A 15,499-nucleotide genomic window follows, 5' to 3' on the forward strand; every position below is an offset into this window, starting at 1 on the left:
GCAGCCTGCAGTCCTTAGGTTCTTGGGGCTGCCTCTTCTGCCCTTCATAAATATCGCCTTTCCCAAGGACACTGCTGGCACTGACAGTGTCGTTTCATAGCAGGAGGGAGCAGCAGTGACAACTGAAATAAATACAGCCGTGGCATGGATCTCAGAGGCATAAGCCAGCCAAGTGCAACATCGGAGAAATCAGTCTGGTGGATGTCAGCCTTGCTGGAAACTGACAACCTCATTTTCTCAAGCTGAAGATGTTGCACCGCAGACCCTCGACTCAGTCCAACCAGACAGGGAACGTTCACCTTCAAGTGGTAGTGTTGTTCTCACCAGGGTCTCCATCCCTTTCAGAGGGGGTCCTCTAAGCTGCGCCCCCATCACACACACTTCAGTCTAAGCCAGGAGTTTCTGAGCCTCGCCTGTCAATCTGCAGCTATCCTTCCCCCACACTTTGGCGGTGATGGGTGGCTCAGAGGTGACTAAACTTCCAAATCCTGTCTGCCTTCCCCTTTACAAATGTGACATTTAAAGCCCCTTTGGCACAGGTAAATCACAATTACATTTTCAAGGGCTTCTGGTCCCATTCCAAATCTGTGAACAACCTGAGCTGGCAGTGGGAGGGCTCGCTCTCTCTCTCTCTCTCTCTCTCTCACACACACACACACACGCGCGCACGCGCAGCTCCAGCCTTTCCCACTTTTATTCTTTTTCTGCACAGCTCCTTCTCATTGCAGCAATCACTTTAGCTGTCTTTCCTGCAATGCCAATTTATTGCCACATCCCTCCAAGACCCAGGAGAGCTTGGGGAAGCAGGGTCAGGGACAGAATCCCCAAAGGGTCACAGTCCCTTGAGGAAGGTGGCAGGAGGTGTAGATCAAAGCTGAGCTGGGACAAAAGGCTGCTTTGAGCCTCTCCGGGTGAGCTCTTCAGGAACCAGGACCCCACAAGGGCAAGCTCCTCTCTCCACGGCCATCACCAATGGAGGGATCCTCCAAGCTCCCACTTTCTGTGATTTCAGAGTGCCTCAGACTCGGCCGATGGGTCATTCTTCTTGTATATTTGCTCTTGATTCCCCTGCTTCATGGCTGCATATCTGGCTAGCGTGAAGAGGTAGTCACTGAGTCTGCAGGGGCAGAGACAGAGAAGCAAACAGAATGGTTTGAAATGAGAGATCAATGCTAACTGGGTCTTCCCATATCCGCCTACAAGGAGGAGATATAAATGACGTGCTCTGGGCACATTGTGCAGGGAGGGCGGGGGCCCAGCCATCTTGCACTTGATGGATGGCACACGAGGCCAGCTGCTGTGAATGCCAAGGACTCTACTCCAGCGTCAAGGCTGGGGCCATTCCTGCAGGATGAGGCCATTGCCCCGGCCCTACCCCATGGGGCAGATGACTTTGGACTCCTCTCTGAGCCGGTTTTTGCACCTTTGATGATCAGGGCTCAGGTGCGTGATCAGTTTGGGTGTTTCCCAAACTAGAGTGTGCACAGGCATCACCAGGGGATCTCAGCGACGTGCAGATTCTGACTCAGGAGGGCTGGGCCGGGCCCGGGGCTCTGCAGGTCTAGTTCCCGCCCTGGCTGATGCTGACACTGATGGACTAGGCCCTGCTGACATTCTGGATCATTCTCTGTGTTCGGGGCTGTCCTGTGCATCCTGTGCAGTGTAGGATGCTGACAGCACCTTTGGTCTCCACCCACCAGGTGCCAGTGGCACCCCTGCACCCAGTGTGACAACTAGTAATACTAGTAATGCCTCCTAACATTGCCAAAGGTACCGGGTGAGAAGCACGGGCTGGAGCACTCTAGAGACCAGAGCCCAGTCCCTTTCCCGCCTCCTCCTTTGAACCAACAGCAATGGTCATCTGTGCATGAGGCCTTCTGCAGGGGCAGCAGTGGAGGGAACTAGAGGACGACGCCACGGGCCCCACAAGGCGCTTACGCTGTCAGCTCTTCTGCCTTCTGCCATCCGCACCTTTTGCTGTTTCTCTCCCAGCACGAGGCACCACATTCCTCCCTCTCTCTGCCCCAGTCTTGCCCTCAGCGGCCAGCTCCACACCACATCCTCCTGAGTCCTCCCCTGACTCAGGCCCCCTGGGCCCCACGGCTGGCTCTCAGGAAGAGCGAAGGGGAGGTGGTTCAGGGTATTTTACCCCTGGGCCGCATGTTCCTGGAGGGCTGTGGCGTGCCTGTTGCTTGTTGGCTCTGTGAAGCCTCACTGAGGAGATGAAATGGCCTGTCCTGTGCAATGCTATGGGACCGCAGGGTTGCTGCTTTGAAGGTGAAATAGACCTGCTCCTCACTCCCAGCGAAACCCCCCTCCCAGAAGGAAAGGAGCTGCTCAGGCCCCGTCAAAGCACCATGTCTGTAGGAGGAGTGGCCACAGTCAAGGGCCTGAGGTCACTTTCTAGACACCCGGGACAGCTCCTGGGGTGCAGACCCGCTCCCCCAGCTCTCTACCTGCCCCCAGGCTCTGGCCTTGCCCACACTGATGCCACAGGAGCCAGGGCTGGGGCAGGAACCAGCAGAGCAGGCTTTGAGCCAGGTGTGGCTCCAGCCTCATGGGCCGGCCACGAGGCAGAGGAAGCCCTCCCTGGGCTAGCCTGACTCACTGGGGCCGGCATGGGGTCCCCTGAGCGCAGCTTGGCCTGGCTCTCTTGTTGGTTCATGCTGCCCCAGGCCCTCTCGGGGACAGGAAACCGGCTGAGAGAGGGCCTGAAGCCTGGCTCCCTGGTCAGTCACCACCAAGAGGCCTTCCCTGAGCACCCAGCCTCTAAGAACACACTTTGTCCCCGCAATGCCACTTTGCACTTAGGTTTTTCTTCCTGGTTTTTACAGCAGCCTCTCCCAGTAAGATCTAAATCTTATCGGGACAGGCACAGGGCCCACCTTGTTCACCACTGCCTCCCCTGTGCCCGGTGTGGTGCCTGGCACAGAGCAGACATTCATAAACACTAAGGGAATGAAGGAGGGGGTGCGGGAACGCTGCCCCACACTGCTTCCCGGACCGCTGCACCACTGCTACTTCCCACAGATGAGCCTCGGCTTTCAGAGAGGGACCCCCGGGTTCCATGCAACTACCTGTTTAAGAACTTGGCCACGTTCGCATCGGTCTCTCCCATCTGGACAAGAGGCACCACACTAGAAAGGGAGGAGACACTGAGTCACGTGACATTATGGGGCTCAACAGGTTCTGACCTGGGGCCTAAACCTTGAGCAGCATTTCACATCCTGCCACCGCTCAACCTGAACCTGCACAAGCTCGGCTGGCACTGGAGATGACAAATCCATCACAGGTGGGTTTAAACAGGCCATCAGCCCCCTTTCCACAGGCACATCGCAGGAGGGCCTGGCCAAGGAGGGATCGAGGATGGCCAGTGAGTTGAGGGAGCCGCCTGGCCTACACCACACCCAAGCCAGCCAGCTTTTGTACCACTGGACCTGGGTCTGGGTGGGGTGAAGTTGGGGCGGTCGGCCTCCAGCCTTCAAAGGAAGTGGGGGCCTGACCCTTAATTCCCAATGGGCTAAACTCTAAGCCCCTTGTACATCATGACTTAGAACAACTTCACAGGGGAGAAAAAGACCCAGACAAACCAAGCTCCTGATTCCACAGGATTCCGGATTCCTGGGGTCCATGCCAGTCTATTTGCAGATACATGAGACACTGGACAGCCATCTGATGGGCACCAGTGTGGTGGCGGGCCCTTGCCGAGCCTTTCCCAGGTATCACCCTGTGGCATACCCCTTGTTGGCAAGCCAGCTACCCAAAGCCCAGCCTCAGGGTTCTCATCCCCACCGAAAGCCATGCACCTGGCTAGCGGCCCAGCAGTGTGTGCACCCAGGCCTGTCACAGAGCTCCAGGCTGTCTCTAGTGGGCACCACACGCTCAGCGAGGAGCTTCCTCACCCGAGGTGCCCCAGGTGTGTGTCCCCACCTCAGGACAATCTGCACCTTGCCACTGCCATGGCTGCGTAACTCTCTGCTGCATCGAAGGCCTATCAGCTGCTCCGCCATGCCTGTGTTTTGGGCCTTTGGGTTGTTTCCAGTTTCTTGCTATTATGAGCACTGCTGATGGATGGCTTTGTACAAATGACAATTTTTTCTTTTGAAGCCAAAGCTTGTTCTGTTACCTGGGATCTCTTAGGAGCTATCTGGGCCCGAGAGCCTTTCATAAAGAACAAAACCTTAGTGGTGTGGGACCGTGGAAGAGCTCAGGCTTGGCCCAGACAGATGTGGACTCCAATCTGTATTCTGCTATCAACCATATGGGGGACCGTGGCTATGGTGTCATTTCTCTGTGCCACAGCTTCCTGACTCCTGTAAAGCAGAGGCCACCACCATCTCTCTCCCAGGGCTATCAACAAGGAGTAAATGAAATTATGAACGTAAAGTGCCGGTCCATTGGATCAAAGTAGGGCTTGTTTTCTCTTCTCTGTAAAGCTGGCTGGCAGCCTGGTCTCTGAGTGGCGTAGACAGAGACTTTGCTCATTTTCTTCTAAAGATTCCTTGAAAAGGCTGTCAGTAGCTTTGGAGGGGGTGGTGGCTAGTCTGCTGACAGTGTCCACCTGGGCTCCCCACAGCCATGCAGGCCTTTCAGGAGCCTTATGCGCCCAGCAGCCAGCAGGGTCCTTTCATGTCTACCCCTGTCCCCAAGATGGCTGAGGCTGAGAACCCAGCAATAACTTCCTGCTGTTCTCAGAACACAGAGCTCACAAGCAAGGTGCAGTTGTGTTGTCTGATAGTCTATTTGGTCACATGTCACTGTCTCCACTCCACAACATGGTGCTCTGAGGACACGGACTTGGTCTGTCCTGGTCCCCGTCTGGCACAGTGGAGGGGCCCAGACAAGGTCTGTTGATGTGTGGCTGGATGGCTCAGAGATGGCCCTGCTGTGCCTGCCTCCTGCCCGCTGTGCAGAGGCCCCTCTTCCTCTCCCCATCCCCGTCCTCCTCTCCCTCTCCCTCCCCCGTCCCCCTTCCCCGCCCCCTTGGCCCTCTCCCTCTCTCCAGCCCTCTTACCGTCTCTCGGCCCGGCGGCACACGGCCCGACAGAAATGCAGCGCCGAGCTGATCTTGCCTCCCGACTGAAAGGAGAAAGGGACATTGCCTGAGCAGGATGGGAAAGGTGTGCCCACTGCAGACAGGAGCTCCTCTGAAGTCCAGCCCTGCCCCCCAAACTGGGCAGCATTCTGCCTCCAGGAGCCCTGCCATGGCACACCCACTGGGCACGCTGCTCCAGAGTGGGCAGGGCTGGGAGGGACCGGTGAGGACCTGGAGGGACTTGGGGGAACTGGAGGACAGCGTCTGTCACTGTGAAAAGAGGGATTTATTCAGAGCCCATGTGTGTCTGTCACTGAACCTGCCTGCAGCCGTCCCTGGTGAAGCCTGCCCAGTACCTACAGGCAGGATGAAGGCCGTGAGTGGTGGGAGCTGGCTGGTGTACTTGTCGATCCACTGCTCCAGCTCCAGGATGGGCCCCGCCTCGAACGTGGTATACTCTGAGGAGCCAAGGAGCAGAGGAAACTGCCATGAGGCCATCACCCACCAGACCATGGCGGGAACCACCCCCGCCGCCCTTCCACCTGGGTGTCCCGCAGACTGCTTCCACTGGCTCAGAAGGTACCTTCCCTCCCAGGAGCTACGAGCAAGGCTGACTGGCCCACCTGTGGGTCCCTGGGGGCTGGGCTCCCAGATGGTAACCCCTAGGAGAGTACTCTGACCCTAGGACCCTCTGAACACCCACAGGAGGTTGAGAATTACTTAAGTGAGCCTCCCGGGCCGAGGAGCGTGGTGTCGCCAGGGCCGAGCCGACGTCCTGCAATGTGCACTGGATCTGGGGGGGCGACAGAAAGTGACAGTCAAGATCTATTTGAGATGGGCTGGACAGAGACAATGTGCAGAGGCGCCACCTAACACGCCGGCTTCAGCGGTTTCTGGGGACCTGGGTCCGTGTGGAGGTGGAAAGTGCAGCACCCTGGGCGTTCTGGGGTGGTGACCCTGTCTCCGTGCTTGAAGTTCTCTGTGTGGGTCAGAGGCCCCCTCCTTCTTAGGGAACAGAACAGTGACACTGTGATGTGCGAGTCCCACTGGCTGAGGGCTCACTGCAGCTAGGCTTCCCAGGTTCCCTCTGCATCGGGCACGAGCGAGGCACTTCACACCGGCTTTCTCAGCCTCGGTGCTATTGCCATTCATGGCCGGGTCATTCTTTGTTGACAGGGGCTGTCCCCTGCATTGCAGGATATTTACATGCCAGCAACACCCCCCACACCCAGATGTGGCAACCAAAAATGTCTCCAGATATTGCTCAGCGGGTCCTGAGGGGCAGAATGGCTCTGGGTTGAGAACCGTTGCATTTTAAATTCCCTCATTTAGTACAGTCCTCACCACTCGCCTGTGAAGGAAGATTATATGTCTCCAATTGTTTGTTTTGGAGACAGAGTTGTTTTTTTTTTTTTTAAAGACAGGATCGCACTCTGTTGCCCAGAGTGCAGTGGTGTAATCACAGCTCACTGCAGCCTCAACCTCTAAGACTCAAGCGACTCTCCCACCTCAGCCTTGTAAGTTGCTGGGACTATGGGTGCATGCCACCATACTTGGCTAATTTTTAATTTTTTTTTTTTGTAGAGACAGGGTCTCCCTAAATTGCCCAGGCTGGTCTTGAACTCCTGGCTTGAAGTGATGCTCCCACCTTGGCCTCCCAAAGTGCTGGGATTACAGGCTTGCTTGAACCATGGTGCTCGGCCTGAGACAGGGTCTCAATCTCTTGCCCAGGCAGCAGTGCAGTGGCATGATCACAGCTCACTGCAGCCTTGACTTCCTGGGCTCAAGAGAGCCTCCTACCTCAGTTTCCTGAGTAGCTGAGGCTACAGGCATTCACCACCACGCCTGGCTAATTTTCAAATATTTTGTAGAGTCGGGGTCTTACTATGTTACCCAGGCTCCTGGCCTCAAGTGATCTTCCTGCCTCAGTCTCCCAAGTAGCTGAGATTACAGGTGTGAGCCACCACACCTGGCCTGTCCCCATTTTACAGATGAAGAAATGGAGCTCACAGAGGGAGAGTGACTAGCCCCAGGTGACACAAAGAGGAACTGATGGCTGGATGCTGAGTCCCGTGATGGCCACCAGGGATGAAGATTCCCAGCTTGGGGTGAGATGGTGTTACTCACTTTCTGAAGCTCTTTGGCAAATGTGTGGCCCTTTTCTGTGACTAATTCCAGAGCAAACCTATGAAGAAAAAGGAAAACGAATTTGCCTGTAATGTAATGTCCCTAGGTCCTGTCTTGCTGTAAACAATAGATTCTCAGGTGGCAGGCCATTTAGTTAATTTAGCTATAACAGCCATGTTATTTTTCTTGCTAACAATAAGAACATTATAGCCTTCCATTTGCGGGGGCGGTGGTATTTGTTTCTTGAAATGCCTTTTCGGATACTCATTATTTCCAGTCAAGAATTCCTTTTGAACAGCTACTCTGGCCAGGCCCAGGAGAGTCAGTGGTGAACAGAAGCTGACCCAGGCTCTGTCCAGCAAGTTGGTGACAGGGTGAGCAGTGACAGTCTCAAGTGCTGGATCCTGAGCTCTGACCCGCAGCCCTGTGGTGATAGGTGAGTGGGAACCAGACAGACTCAGGTGCAAATTCTGCACCACTGCTGAGTGTCTCTGGGACTTCAGGCAAAGCTTACACCTTCATGTTCAGGAGCGTGATATTCAGGAGTGTGACAGGTAATCAGATTAGACATACTCCTGAATGTGAAGGTGCAAACTGAGATCAGTGCTCCGAAGGAAAGAGCAACAGAAGCCTAATCTAACCTTGGCTAGAGAGGCAGGGAGGGCTTCCTGGAGGAGGTGATGCTGGAGGGGAGACTTTGAAGGCTGGGGAGGACTTCCCTCATAAGGCAGGGAAAGCAAACTGCCCCCGACACAGGTCAAGACCCTGGCTCTGCCTCCCTCAGAACCCTGCACTTCCCTCCTGCACCAGTGAGTGCCCCAGCAGGAGACAGTGGCGCGCTGCAGGGATTGCTGGAGGAGGGCTTTGGGAAGGGACAATTCACAGAGGTGTGGGCAGAGTTTCAGGGAAATGCAGGAGCCTGAAGGGCAAGGGTCGGGGAAGGTACAACTCACCCTGGAGGGAGCTGGATTCTGGAGTCACTCAGCAGGAAGGGAGTTAGGTAAGGAGCCCAGCTGCCACCAGAGCCATGCACCACTGGGGAATGGGGTCACACACACTCCTGAGCTCTCTGCACCCACTCTCCCATCACCTGCTGGTGCCTCCCACTGGCTGGACCCACCTGAATGCGAGAAGACCAAGCAATCGAGGTGGCACAGCCACCAGGTGATAAGGTCAGCCTCTCATGCATAAAGAGAAGGTGAAGAGAAGGGATTTGAAAGGGCCAATGGAGAATATCCAGCCCATCTTCCTGGCACATCTTACAGTTAGAACTAAACACACCAGTATGTGATTCCCGCCTGGTGTGTCTTCCCCTCTGGACCAAAGGGAGGGCTGTGCAGGCTGGGACACAGTCTGTCTCCATCATAGCGGATGCCCCATGCCTGCCTCACAGGTGTGCAGAAGTATCTGCTTGCCGAGGGATGCCCCGTGACCAGGCCAGTGGCAGGCCCCACCCTGGGCGTTTGCCCCAAGCCTGCTCCCACCCTCGTAGCTGCCCAGTGAGTGCTGCCTGCTCCCTGTACTCTGCAGCTCAGGAAGGCGGGGCTGAGGTTCTCTGCTGAGCAGCGCCTCGCACTGCAGATGCTTGGTCAATATCTGACCAAGGAAGAATCCACAACTGAGGTTTCCCCGACCTCCCGCTCCTCCTCAACTGAGAGACGATGGCTCGTGATTTAGAGCTCATTAGAATAGCTGATGCGAGAACTGGCCTTTTCTCCCTCTGCCCACTTGGTCTTGTGTCTGCCCTCTTCTGGACCCCCTCCCACACACACCAAGGGGTTTGTCTGCCTTCTCTACCCAGCTGGCTGACTATCTATACCTCCCATTATCTGTCCCGAAAATCTCACCTAGTCAGGCCCGCCATGGAGAAATGGTAGCCGGGAACAGGTAAGTGTTAAGAATAGTAATAATGAGGAGACTCGCTTGAACCCGGGAGGCAGAGGTTGCAGTGAGCCGAGATCACGCCATTGCACTCCAGTCTGGGCAACAAGAGCGAAACTCCGTCTCGAAAAAAAAAAAAAAAAAAGAGGAATGATAATAGCTAACATTATTTTTACTTGTGCTAGGCACTGTCCTCAGGGTGAAACATGGAATCATCTCATTTAAGCCCCACAAGAACACAGTGAGATGGGAATTATCATGATGACTACTTGACAGAACAGTAAACTGAGGCTCACAGAGGCCACGTGATTTACCTGACATCCCAGAGACAATCAGCAGTGGTGCTGAATTTGCAGTTGGGTCTGTCTGGCTCCCACGCACCTATAACCCCAGGGCCCCAGGGTCAGATTTCAGGATCCAGCACTTGAGACTGTTGCTGCTCCCCCTGTCACCAGCCTGTAGGGCATGCTGGGCAGACTGTGCTCCTGCTTGCAAATATTTGCTGCCCCTGCCACCCCGCTGATGTCAGGCACGTGCACGTGACAGGCTCTGGCCACTGCAATGTGAATAAATGGAAGGCATCACTCCCAAGGAAAGTTTGTCTTTTGGAGACAGAGTCGTATTCTGTCACCCAGACTGGAGTGCAGTGGTGCGATCATGGCTGGTGATCGCACCTCAACCTCCCAGACTCAAGTGATCCTCCTGCCTCAGCTTTCTGAGTAGCTGGGACTACAGGTGTGCACCACCACGCCTGGCTAATTTCTTTTCAGTAGAGATGAAGTCTTGCTATGTTGCTCAGGCTGGTCTCAAACTCCTGAGCTCAAGTGATTCTCCCGCCTCGGCCTCCCAAAGCGCTGGGATTAGACATGTGAGCCGCTGCACCTAGTCATTTTTTTTTCAACTTTTATTTACCAACAAAGTTTAGTCTCCATAAAGACTGTCAAAAACTGCCAATGTTGACTATACTTCAAGTCATCACGGTGGGGTAGTGGGAAAAGTTTTCAATCAGCAATAATCACATTATGGGTAAACCTCATTGGCGACAACACTGCCACTGCACAATCCCCTGGCAGCGTCAGGAGCCACTGTGAGCTTCACCACGACCTCTTTTCCCTCTGCCACAATGACTGATGATCGCCCCAGGAAGCGGCTGTCCTAGCAGCCTGTGTCCCAGAATGAAGGCCACATGGAGCCAAAGAATATCCACCCTGTGATGGGCGTGAAGTGGGAGCAGCAAGTCCATCTTTGGTGTCATAAGTCAGGAGATTTTGGGGTTGTCTGTGATCATAGCATGACCTGGACCATCCTGACCTGGTCCATCCTTGAGTCCACCTTCTAAACTTTGGCTTATGTAAAAAACAACATTCACAAAAGGGATCACATTGGATGTACTGCGCATTATACTAACTCACCTCTTTCACTCAATATACTAACCTCAGTGGCACACACAGGCTTACCTGAAAAGTGAGGGATGAGAGGGAGGCAGCTTCACATGGCACGGGCCAGAGGCCAGCGCAGGCACAGGCAGGGCCAGAAGGGAAAGGAGTCTGCAGCCCCGCAGCCTTGTGGAGCTGACCAGCCTGTGCTTCGGGGCTTAGGAAAGTTCAGTAAGGGCTGACAAACTCCGAGGCTGCTGCCCAGCATCCGTGAGAGCTTCACATTCATTACGTTTACTCATACTTGACTCAAACGCAACCTCAAGGCCAATCCTGTCCCCCTTACCCAATAGCTGAACTTAATTCATCTGTAGTTCCCACGGCTTCAAACACTTGGTCGTCTTTGGGTCTCCTTTCTCCTGTGAAGGTACTAGAAAACCCTGTGGAAAAAAATGTTTAGCCACCCAAATTAAGATTCTGTTTTCCTGACATGCTGTTTTGTTTTTTTTTAAACTTTCAAAGATTTTAAAGAACTTTCTCTCTCTTTTTTGAACAGTCACTCTGTCATCCAGGCTGGAGTACAGCAGCGTGATCTTGGCTCACTGCAGCCTCCGCCTCCCAGGTTCAAGTGATTCTCGTGCCTCAGTCTCCCAAGTAGCTGGGATTACAAGCGTGTACCACCATGCCCGACTAATTTTTGTATTTTTAGTAGAGACAGGTTTTCGCCATGTTGGCCAAGCTAGTCTTGAACTCCTGGCCTCGAGTGATTCACCCGCCTCAGCCTCCCAAAGTGCTGAGATTACAGGCATGAGCCACCGTACCACCCCTTAAAGAACTTTCCATTTGAAGTATAGCATATACACAGAAAAGTGCTCAAATCATAAGTGTGCAAGTTGGTGAATTACTACTAACTGAATATACCTCCTTGATCAGCACCTAGCTTCATAAACAGAACATGACCAACACCCTGAAAGCCCCCATGTAACCCCTTTTAGTTGCCACTCCCCAAGGGTTAGCCACTATGCTCACTTCTTTCCTGATGTGCTTTTAAACTTAAAAACCACATACTAACCATCCTGATAAAGAAATAAAACGTGTTCTATATTTTATATCATATATACATTACCATTATATTTCACATGAAGTCAAAGTCCTCTGTGCCTCTGCCTAGCTCACAGTCCCTGCCTTTCTCCTCCAACCTCCGAGAAAGTGAAAACTGCCCCTGACAGTTTGGAGCTGGCTTTCGCTATCGGGTAGGCTTTGGGGTTGCCAGGTGCCAGCCTGGCACTCACAGGTAGACTATGGTGTTCTGCTGAACACAAACCATTTCACAGAAAACCGTCAGACAGGCCACTCTGTGACTATGACAGTTCGAGACCAAGACAAGGCCACTGTGGAAGAGCGTCTGAGCACAGACGACTGTGTCCAAACTCCAAAAGATGACCAAGCCTCCCCTTCCCTGGCTAACGCGAGTGACTGCTGCATCTTTATCCGTTACAGCGTTAGCACCTCTTTGTCCCTTCTGTCTTCTACAAACAAATTATTAACATACCCAATTACAGGCCAGGTGCAGTGGCTCACACTGTAATCCCAGGACTTTGGGAGGCCATGGTGGGCAGATCACTTGAGGCCAGGAGTTGGAGACTAGCCTGGCTAACATGGCAAAACCCCGTCTCTACTAAAAATAGAAAAAATTAGTTGGGCATGGTGGTGCATGCCTGTAGTCCCAGCTGTTCGCGAGGCTGAGGCATAAGAATCGCTTGAACCCGGGAGGTTGCAGTGAGCCGAGATCGTGCCACTGCACTCCAGCCTGGGCAACAGAACTAGACCCTGTCTCAAAAAACAAAAAAAGATACCCAGTGACAGAAACAGCCCTGCTTCCTAACAGGATTCAATCCAGCACAAAGCCCCACTTCCTTGTAACCACCCAACACAAGCCCAACCCTATAATAAGTCCTTTCCAACATCCTCTTCCTTCTTTTTAATTGTGGTGACAGATGATACATAACAGAAATTTTACCATTTTGACCCTTCTTAAGTTTACCATTCAGTGGCATTGACTATGTCCTGTACATGCTTTTATACTTTTACTATACAAATATATATCCAAAAAACAATACATACTAGTGGTCTGCATGTTTTTGTACTACAAAAAATGGTATACTGGCTGGGTGCGGTAGCTCATGCCTCCTGTAATCCCAGCACTTTGGGAGGCTGAGGTGGGAGGATACCTTGAGCCCAGCAGTTCAAGACCAGCCTGGGCAACACAGCAAGACCTCATCTCTACAAAAAAAATTAAAAAGTATTAGCCAGGCATGGTGATGTGTGCCTGTTGTCCCAGATACTCAGAAGGCTGAGGTGGGAGGATTACTTGAGTCCGAAAAGTGGAGGCTGTAGTGAGCCATGACTGAGCCACTGCACTCCAGCCTGGGTGACAGAGTAAAACCCTGTATCAAAAAAAAGAAAAAAAAGGATAATAGCAACACATTCTTCTGCATCTTACTTTTTTCTATATAACATGTTCTAGCATTTTAAAAACTATTAAATTAATATATACTCATTATAAAAAATAATAAAATAGAATAAAAGTATGTAAATAGTGAAAGTCCTTCTGTTTGTTCCCCTCTCACAACTTAATCTCTCTCCCAGAACAGTCCCAGGTGTAACCTTTCAGACTATTCTACACATACCTGAACACAAATATATGTACATGCTTATCCAGACAGATTCAGGCTTTTGTCATTTAATATCTCTTGGGTGTTTTTCATTTCACATTACATTTTTGTAATGTGTTTTGAGATCTGTCAAATATACTTTTCTTTTTCTGAGAGTTGTTTGTTTTTTTTTTTTGTGATGGAGTCTCGCTCTGTCACCCAGGCTGGAGTGCAGCTCGGCTCACTGCAACCTCTGCCTCCCGAGTTCAAGCAATTCTCCTGCCTCAGCCTCCCAAGTACTGCTGAGGTTACAGGCATGGACCACCATACTCAGCTAATTTTTGTATTTTTAGTAGAGATGGGGTTTCACCACGTTGGCCAGGCTAGTCTCAAATTCCAACAGGGCCTCCCAAAGTGCCGGGATTACAGGCATGAGCCACCGCGCCTGGTCACATATTATACTTTAAAGTGGCTGCAAAGAATTTGGAAGAACTTTAAAATGGTGTATGCCATGCGTATTTCTTTGCATTTTTCACCTGTCCCCACCCTACCTTTGTCTCCCGTTTTGGTGTAAATCTTGGGGATCCTGGGTGTCTTCGAGGAAGGCTGTGGCCTAATGAGAAATAAACATCAGTATCTGGTGAGTGGGGATGGCTTACACAGAGGGTCAGCTCCTTCAGAGGGTCCCAGCTTGCTGCTTGTAACCTCAGAGGCAGCACTTACCCCTTACTGCTTAGATGGTCATCTCTTGTTGATTTCTTTCCCCTAATCCCTTCTAATAGCAAACATTTTGTGGGCAAGACCAGAACTGGATGACACAGTGTGTAGAGTAGCTGATGTAATGCCTTGCTCAACATAGATGTTCAATAAATATTTGCTGAAGGACTTGATTGATCCTTTGCCATTGTCCCTGCACTGTGCCAAGTAGTTTACAGGTATTATCTTCTGGAATTATCCTGGAATCTTTCCACAACCCCAAAGGTAGCCACCACCTATTTTCTTCATTTTACTGAGGAGGAAACTATGGCTCAGATGAGACACCTTCCTAGATCATCCAAGAAGAGGCAGGAGTAGGATGCCCAAAACTGTCCTAGACCAGAGCACAAACTGTAACTTCTATCCTACCGAAATTCTTTCTTTATTTATTTATTATTATCATTATTATTATTATTATTATTTTGAGATGGGGTCTCACTCTGTCGCCCAGGCTGGAATGCAGTTGCATGATCTTGGGCTCACTGCAACCTCTGCCTCCCGGGCTCAAGCAATCCTCCCACCTCAGCCTCCCCAGCAGCTGGGAGCACGGGTGTATACCATCACGCCCGGCTAATTTTTTTTTTTTTTTTTTTTGGTAGAGACGGGTTTCACCATGTTGCTCAGGCTGGTTTTGAACTCCTGAACTCAAGCAATACGCCTGCCTCAAACTCCCAAAGTGTTGTGATTACAGGCGTGAGCCACCGTACCTGGCCTATGATTATTTTGTTCACACACAGGGTCTTGCTCTGTTGCCTAAGCTGGAGTGCAGTGCAGTGCAGTGGCATGATCACAGCTCACTGCAGCCTTGAACTCCTGGGCTCAAGTGATCCTCTGCCTCAGCCTCCCAAGTAGCTAGGACTCTTAACTCTATCCTACCCAAATTCTTATCTTATACTCCACCAACTCAGGGCCTCTTGCAGGAAAAGAAACCTGAGCCACTTCCATACTATGAGGCTTCGAGTGTACTCAGAGATGAAGAATTGCCAAAATACAGCTCAAAAAGTGGCATTTTCAAATAACAATGTAAACAACTCAAGGACATAGCTCAAAATTAAAATGTGACATTACAAGCCCATTCGAAAGTTAATTTCCTGGATCTGTGAACTAAATTAATCCATTATTAATCCACGGTACTCTAGAGGTTCTGAGGTCTGGGTTGGGGTGCAAGTTTCAAGGAATATGAGGAAAGCCATCTTTAGAAGGTGCTGGTGTATCTGGGACCTGGGGGATAAACTGCTTTGGAGATTGGTCACAATCTGAGTCGAGAGCCCTCCTGGCCCACATGGGATATGCCCTGCCCTGCCCGATGATAGCGGGGCTTCATTGGGGCTTAGGCAAAGACTACCTGGTCTCTGGCGCCCACGTGGCCCACGTTGCCATGGTGACGTCAGAACAGCGTGGAGACGTCACCTGACGGTTGCCGCGGTGACCTCACGGCGGTGTGACGTACCCATGGCGACGACACCACGATTCACGGCAGGTGTTCGAGTTACCCTTCCCGCCAGCCACTCACCTGTCCCCGTCTTCCACGCCCTGAGGGCTGCGGCTCTGGAAACGGGGATACAGGAGCCTGGCGGCGCCGAAGCACCCGCGCAGGCCAAGACGGCTCCCCAGGCCCCACACAGCCATGAGCCAGGCTGCTTGACGGGAGCTGACCCCGCCAGGTTCCC

The 15,499-nt window shown here is 52.2% G+C and overlaps 1 protein-coding gene and 1 non-coding gene across 11 annotated transcripts; both read right to left on the reverse strand.

Annotated features, from left to right (window-relative positions):
* Positions 1 to 745: 745 nt before the first annotated feature.
* Positions 746 to 15,494, reverse strand: MMAB (metabolism of cobalamin associated B). 10 transcript variants are annotated; one of them, XM_054528207.2, is made up of 10 exons: positions 14,537 to 15,305; positions 13,797 to 13,988; positions 13,625 to 13,686; positions 10,766 to 10,859; positions 7,163 to 7,220; positions 5,756 to 5,828; positions 5,359 to 5,493; positions 5,015 to 5,079; positions 3,078 to 3,137; positions 746 to 1,117 (listed from the first exon to the last, which is right to left on the reverse strand). In XM_054528207.2, the coding sequence occupies exons 2-10, from the start codon at positions 13,928 to 13,930 to the stop codon at positions 1,109 to 1,111; spliced, it is 690 nt and encodes a 229-aa protein (XP_054384182.1). In that variant the 5' UTR covers positions 13,931 to 13,988; positions 14,537 to 15,305; the 3' UTR covers positions 746 to 1,108. The 10 variants fall into 10 exon arrangements, with proteins under 10 accessions (XP_054384182.1, XP_054384179.1, XP_054384178.1 ...); XM_054528204.2 differs by having other exon boundaries at positions 5,396 to 5,493; positions 14,537 to 15,295; XM_054528203.2 differs by having other exon boundaries at positions 5,396 to 5,493; positions 13,797 to 14,158; positions 14,537 to 15,295.
* LOC112136039 (U4 spliceosomal RNA) lies at positions 9,969 to 10,109 on the reverse strand. Its single transcript, XR_002917239.2, has one exon. It is a non-coding gene; the product is annotated as a U4 spliceosomal RNA (small nuclear RNA).
* Positions 15,495 to 15,499: the final 5 nt, after the last annotated feature.

This window comes from Pongo abelii, chromosome 10 (genome assembly GCF_028885655.2).
Source record: "Pongo abelii isolate AG06213 chromosome 10, NHGRI_mPonAbe1-v2.0_pri, whole genome shotgun sequence".
NCBI classification, from domain to species: Eukaryota; Metazoa; Chordata; class Mammalia; order Primates; family Hominidae; genus Pongo; species Pongo abelii.

Bases quoted from the DNA above. Each gene is read 5' to 3' on its own strand.
- MMAB (XM_054528204.2), bottom strand. From the start codon at position 13,930: ATGTTGAGCAAGGCATTACATCAGCTACTCTACACACTGTGTCATCCA. The intron at 5,829-7,162 runs GTGAGTAACACC...TCGCCCCCCCAG, and splicing joins TTGCCAAAGAGCTTCAGAAA to ATCCAGTGCACATTGCAGGA. The intron at 5,080-5,395 runs GTAGGTACTGGG...TTCTCCTTTCAG, and splicing joins TCACGGCCTTCATCCTGCCT to TCGGGAGGCAAGATCAGCTC.